The 7,499-nt window shown below is 37.0% G+C and overlaps 1 protein-coding gene across 1 annotated transcript; it reads right to left on the minus strand.

Annotated features, from left to right (window-relative positions):
- Positions 1-4,838: 4,838 nt before the first annotated feature.
- On the minus strand, positions 4,839-5,162 carry LOC133785212 (uncharacterized). Its single transcript, XM_062224463.1, has one exon. The coding sequence runs from the start codon at positions 5,160-5,162 to the stop codon at positions 4,839-4,841; it is 324 nt and encodes a 107-aa protein (XP_062080447.1).
- Between the last annotated feature and the right edge of the window lie 2,337 nt (positions 5,163-7,499).

The raw sequence follows: 7,499 nt of genomic DNA on the forward strand, positions 1-7,499 counted from the left end.
TCTTAAAGATATCTCCTATGAAAGGTGTGAAGCGGTTTGGGAAGAAAGGCAAGCTTAGTCCTCGGTTTATAGGTCCTTTTGAGATATTGGACAAGGTGGGAACAATTGCATATAGATTAGCCCTACCGCATGCTCTAGCAGATAGCCACAATGTGTTCCACATCTCGATGCTGCGTAGATATGTGTCAGACCCATCTCACATCCTCAAGTACGGTACGATAGCACTCCAGAAAGACATCAGTTACGAGGAACGACCGGATAGCATCCTAGATAGAGGGATGAAGGAATTACGGTCTAAGAGTATTCCGATAGTCAAGGTCCTATGGAGTAATAGTTTTGAATGGGAGGCAACGTGGGAGTTGGAGGAAGACATGTTATCACGATATCCAAAATTGTTTGGTAAGTAAATTTTACTTAGCTAGATAGTAGTAATAGTTAGTAGTAGTTTGTAGTATGTTAGATTCTGTGGATTTTGGTTCAAGCTGGGATTTAGTTGGAAACTCATAGCAATAGTTATGGATTTTATAAGTTTAACCTATAGTTTAGAAATGTTAATCATAACATAAGGTTTGATCAATATTGTTGGTTCTAGAAATATTATTAATTATAACCTAAGGTTAAGATATAATTAATAAGAGCATGACACTTGTCATACTTATGTTTATTAAGGATTTAAGTATTTTTGATGAATAGTTTAAATAAAAGAAAGATCTAGAAGCTCTAGAACCTTCTAGAAACTGTTAGGATCATGTTTAGACTCAGTTAAAGCTGTTTTATCAATTCAAAATATGCTAGAAAAGTGAAAATACGTGTTTGATATATCAACGTATGTCGATATATCGCAGCTATAGGGGCCGATATATCGCTTGGAAGTTACGGAAAACACGTCGACTTAGCACGAACATCGAGCGGGGCTCAGGAAAATGGTTTAGGCGATATATCACCCAAGGTAGGCGATATATCGCCCCTGGTGCATCATTTTTTAATCTTGAGGATTTTTAAATTTAAAAACAGCCTTAACCACTTGGACCTGCCTTTGAACGATTTTAACTGAGTTCTGGGCATCTGTTGAACGAAAATTAAAAAAAAAATCATTTTAAATTCATTCAAATTAAAAGAGGTTAGTTTCACTCCTTGAACTCTATAAATAGGACCTAGTACTCAGTCATTTTCTTCATTCTTCAAGCATTTGTTCAGTGTCTCCAAGTTGCTAAGATTACTATAGAGAGAAACACTTGGGTTTTGGTTAAAAGCTTTATCAATCTAAGCTTTTCTAAACACTTGGGAAGTGAGTTATAGTGAGATTTCAGTATCGAGGTTTAGATCAAGTCATAAGACCATTCAAGGTATTCTTATCCTTAAGTTCAGATCTTCATGGTTCTTTAGTTTTCTTTTATTTTCTTTCAGATCCTAACTCTTGTTTATGATTCTTGGTTAGGTGTTTAAGTTTCTTGAAAACTTAAGGTTCTTCTCGGTAAGTTTATTCTTTGATGGTTTAGTTATCTTCTTCATCTCCTTTCTCTAGAAATACTCATGGTTTGTGTTGTTGGATTTTAGGAGTGTTCTAATCCCGTTCTTATTCTCAAATATCCCGGTTTGTGGTTAGGAAAATAGGATAGATTATATGTGTTTATATGTTTATGTTATGATATGTTTTATGCTATAATATGTATATGTATAAATATGTTTTATAGTCCTTGGGCATATGACTTGTTTAGATAACAAGCCCCAAAGAATATGTTTTATAGTCGCTTGGGCATATGACTTGCTTAGATAGCAAGCCCCAAGAATTTTTATCATTTTCATGGTTTATAGTTATGATTTACCCTACCTTGATTAGTAGACAGAGGACCTAGATGGGTTATCATATACTACCATGTGATCTAACCTACTTCGATTAGTAGACAGAGGGCCTAGATGGTTTATCACTTGCCATGTTAATGAGTTAATGGCTGTTGATATTGTAGTCCTATATGATATATGGTTTTATAGTCATATGTTTTATAATATATGTTTATGATATAGTCTTATGTTTATAATTCATGATATATGTTGTTAGTAGATTTTCCTTGCTGGGCATTAGGCTCATTCCTATATTTTTAGCTTGATGCAGGAAAATGAATAAGGACGGCGGAAAGATTCATGGCAGCTTGGCTTATGTGTTGAAGAAGAATGGATTGAATGGACTGCATGACGATCGAGGATGACGTTGTTTTTAAGTCTTTTTATTTATGTTTTATGTATTTCCGCACTTAGTTTTTAAAAAATTGATTTAAGTTATGCTTTATGTTTTTATGTATTAAATAATGGGTACCCATACCATATTATATATTTAATATTTTACTTTCTATGTTGCATAGTATCTATTTTGGGGCATTAAATAAAGTTATGTTATTTCTTATGTATGTTTCCCAAAATAGTAGCTATGTCTAGTAGTTTTAATGGTCCAAGATCTTAGAAATAGTCAGGGCATTAAAGATGTAAGTATGGGCTAGACCGTAAGGTAAGCTGGTAACGAACAAGTCAAAAGATTAAAATCAACTTTACTTATGGTCAATGTTGTGACATTGATTATATTCGATAACAACAATACTGATTAATCTATCAATAATCAATATCGGTCCTAGTCCGATGTAACCAAATACATTCGATCTTATCCACTTGGTCAATGCCTTGACTAGATATCACACTCGGAATGTATAATTAATTCATATCGTAGATTACCTAATAAGTGATTTAATAAAAAAAATGATTTCCCCTTATGGTATTGATAATAAAAACATGTTACATGAGAAATATTGTTTTATTAATGGCATACAACCCAACACTTTGTACATATTTCATTTTAGTAGGTTACTTCATGTCAATCAAAGCTTTGATTTTCTCTGGGTTTGCTTTTATTCCTCGTGAATTGACGATGAAACCCAGAAATTTTCCAGTGCCTACTCCAAACAAACACTTTAAAGGGTTGAGCTTCATATTATAATGCTTTAAAATGCTTAAGCATTATGCTAAATCTTGAACATGGCCCACAACCTTCTTAGATTTAACCAACATATCATTGACATAGACTTCAATGTTATTGCTTATCTGATTCTTGAACATCATACTAACTAATCGCTGGTACGCCGCGCCAACATTTTTAAGTTTAAATGGAATTACATTGTAACAATATAGTCATATGTCAGTTCTAAAGCTGGTATGCTCCTCATCGGGAGGGTGAATGTTGATTTTATTATACCCAGAGTAGGCATCCATAAAAGTAAGGATTTCATCTCCTACTGTAACATCAACAAATTTGTCGATCCTAGGCAAAAGAAAATAGTCATTTGGACAGACTTTATTTAGATATGTGAAATCAACACAGGTTCTCCATTTTCCATTAGGCTTTGGTACTAGAACTAAGATTGCAACTCATTCAGGGTAAAAAGCTTATCGTATAAACCCGTTTTCTTTTAACCTTCTGACTTCTTCCTTTAGGGCCTTGGATCTTTCTTTGTTGAGCAATCTCCTTTTTGTTGGACATATATTTGTGATAATGCCTACCATATATTTGTGCGACCAAGCAAACACATCCTGATTGTGTTTTAAAAAACTTATGATTTCACTCTTGACTTCCTCTGCTAAGTCTTTTCTGATTCTTATTGTCTTGATCGGTTCTTCTTCTTCAAGTGGGACCTCTCCTCAAGATCTTCAATTGGTCCTACTCCAATCTCATAATCCCCAAAGTGAGGATCAAAGTCTATCTCCTTGCTTTGGGAAAGGCCCTATTTGGAGGTTTCCTCCTCATTTGGGGTAGCCTTCTCACGGTCCTCTGAGTGACTAACTTCCATTATTGATGTTGGCTTGTTTACTGCAGGTCCAACAAAAATCTTGTTGGTCGTGTGTGGGCCCTTTTTAGCATTAGTGATGAAAGAATTGTAACATTCTCTGGCCTATCTTTGATTTCCTTTAACAAATCCTATCCCAGCATTAGTTGGCAACTTCATTGTGAGATAAAAAATGGAAGTGACTGCCCATAAATCAATAAGTATATGCCTACCAAGAAATACATTGAATGCAGACGGAAGATCGACCACAACAAAAGTAACCATTATAATGCTTTTTGTTGATGTAGTTCCAACAGTTACCACTAGCTTGATTACTCCTGCTGGAGCCATTCCTTCTCTAGTGAAACCATACAAAGTTTGCGTGCATGGTTAGAGTTCTCGAACATACAACTTCATTCTTTCAAGATTTGTCTTGAATAGTATATTGACTGAAGAGCCATGATCAACCATTGTCCAAGCATCAATCATATTGGCAATTTGTGCTTCAATGACCAAGGGATCGTTATGCGAGAACTTAACGTGATTGGGGTCTTCCTCGGTAAATGTAACAGGCTTACATTCATACCGAGACATTTTGGGATTATGCTTCTCGATGACCAACACATCTTCCCCAGGCTCGTGATGTAGTGCTCTAACATATCTCTCTAGGGCCTTTTTATTATTAGCAGCTAAGTTTGGTCCTACACAGAACATGTCTAGTCATCCTGCTATCGAGGAAGGTAATAATGGTTGGTCTGGTGCCTCAGTATTTCCTGCAGTAGCTGGTTGTTGGTCAAGTGGTCGACGAACATATCTTCTCATTCCTTAGTGATTTTTACGAATTAAGTACCCGATTTCATCCTTGAGCTGGTTACCCTCATTAGTGTCATGTCCATAATCATTATGAAATTTGTAGAATTTATTGGTGTCCCTCTTACTTATATCCTTTCTGATAGGATCTAGTTTTCAATAGGGGACCTTAGATTGTGTAGCTTCAAACACATCTACTCGTGACTCTAATAGTGTAGATTAAGTGGTGAAACGTGGCACGTATTCTCGAGGCTTATCGTTAGTGTTTGCTTGATTGTTGTCATTATTGTGGCCACTATTGGAATTTTTATTCCGCTTCCCTCTGTTCTGGTTATTCTTATTCCCTTTACCATAGTTTGTCTGATTCTGGTTAGAATTTGCACAATTATTTTTGTTTTGTGTAGAGCTGGTTCCCACTTGGTCGACTTTCTCAATGGCTTCATCTAATTTAATAAACTCGTCTAGTCGGTTGAGATACTCTCTGATCGAGTAAACAGTCTTTCTTCTCAAATCGGACCATATTTTACCATCATCGATAACCATTTTGGAACGAGTAGCTTTTTGCATAAACTGCTGCACGTAACCTTTTAGAGGCTTTTCTTGTCATTGCTTGATATCAACAAGGTCATTGAGATCGCCAGGAAAAGTCTGAGCAGCAAAGAACTGTGAGTAAAAGAGTTTCACAAATGCATCCCAGGAATTAATGGTCCCAAGCTATAACTTAAAAAATCATTGTTAGGAAGTGTCAACTAAGGTAGCAAGAAAGATCCTACATCGAACATCATCACGAATTCGATGGAGATCTGTTTGTATATCAAAGTTCTTCACATGAGATACTAGATCTTATTTTCCTTTATACATCTTCCAATTCGAAATCTTGGAGGAATTATCAAGGCATTAACGACCAGAGAAGAAAGATCATTTCCTTCTCTCTAGATCAATATTTGTAGCTTTTGGGGCTATTAATTCCCGAACCATCTGAGTTAAGGAATCTAACTTTGTCTGAATGGCTTGAGTAACCATAGGAGCAGCTACCGGAGCAGCGGATGAGATTGCTGCAACTTCATTCTATGGTGCTGGAGGGATTACTATTGCAATGGGTCTTACAACAATTGACCCATTACCTTCCCGAAGATGGTCGAGGAAATTGCGCAAATTGTATCCTCTGATTTCAAGTCTATCAAAGACATTATTTCCTCTGAGTTGCCCCAGGTGCTTTGGCTATCACCTTGAGAGGCACAAGAAGGTGGTTTAGCAAGACAATTAGGCTGCTCATGCTGCCATAGTGGGACAAACAATCCTTCAGGTTGCACATTCTCTCGAGCACGAATGTTCTGAGGCCCAGGTGGCATTGGTTGAACAAACTATCCTCTTGGATGTTCATTATTGTGCCGATCATCATAATATTGACCGTTTCGAGGTTAGTAGTATCTACTATCTCCTTCATCGTCATCATCATCATATCTATCTCGGTAGGATGTTTGATAACTACTACTTACTTCTTGGTGATTTCTACGATGGTATCTCCTCAAAGGATGACCTTGGTTATGCTCAACTGTCTGATTGCGTCGAGGCTGCTTGCCTCAGTTTTCTCTTGCTGGTCTTTCAATCCTTAGTTGTCAGAATTGCTGACAAGCTCCTAGATTATGTTGATAAGGGGGTAATCCTCCTTTTGAGACTGATTGTCTCGGTCATCGAGCCTTCCTTCTCTAGAGACTTGCCTGCCACAACCTTGGCCTTGGTCACGATTCAGCAAGATTTGCTCATCTTGGTGGAGTTGGTGATAGACCCCTGGTCGAGTTTCTCTATTAAGGATTGTTGTGTGTTTTCCCAGGTTGAACTACTTGGTCTTGAAATTATGTCTATTTGATTAGGCTTACAAGCTCATGTAGTTTGGTTTTGAGCAGCATTTACTCTACCAACTACCTTTGGTAGTGGATTTTCTGGACGATTCTCATTAAATTGTGTTTGTTGTAGGATAGCTTCCAGCAACCTTACTACTTCCTGACAAGCTTCAAGGGCTAGTCGTCGCTAATCCATCCAAGCCTGAAAATCTTGTCTCTACCTATTCAAGGCTTCAGATACAACCTCTTAGGCTGCTGCCTGATTTTCAGCCATAGTAACAAGTTGCTTCTGCATTTGTCCCACAACTTCTTTCAGTTGTTCAATGTCGATGTTTATATTTTATCCCAAATCCATGTGGGGCTCATCGTGACCTAGCGCTTCTCGAGGAGGCAGATTCTCAGTAAGAAGAACTTGCTGGCAAGGATGCAGTGGAGGGAACTGACTGCTCGAGGGATGATCATGTGGTCAAGTAGTTTTGTTTTCCCCTTGGGGTTCCAGGCTCTGGCTTCTTGTAGTAATAGCCATTGTTTTTGACTTGTCAAAGAATTACTTTCTTGAGTTCAACTCTCAATGAAAACAACAAAATGTTGACCAGTGTTTTGGTCAACAACATTGAGTCAAATTGCACGACAATAAAGAATAAAAGAGAGCTGAAATCAAGTAAACGACAAAAAAGAATATATAGTGGTCCAACCCCAAAATTTGGTAATGACCTACGTCCATTTGCACTTTTATAAATTGAGAAGATCTCAGACTCAAGATCAGAAGAACTAGATTCAACTGAGTTTCCTAAGCCTGAGAAAGAATACAATTGGACAGGGTTTTTTGTATGTAAAATGCGCAAGAGAAAATAATGACTATGAGAGATCTCTATTTATAGAGTACCTTAGTGGGCCACAGGCCTTACAAGTATGAAATGGGTCCTACATAGTAAAGCGCATTATTCTATTACATTGTAAAACGTCTCTCATCTTATAAATAATTAGAAAATACCATTTAACATATGAAATTTAGTGGGGCCCTGATAAAACATGC

Source organism: Humulus lupulus, chromosome 6 (genome assembly GCF_963169125.1).
Source record: "Humulus lupulus chromosome 6, drHumLupu1.1, whole genome shotgun sequence".
NCBI lineage: Eukaryota > Viridiplantae > Streptophyta > Magnoliopsida > Rosales > Cannabaceae > Humulus > Humulus lupulus.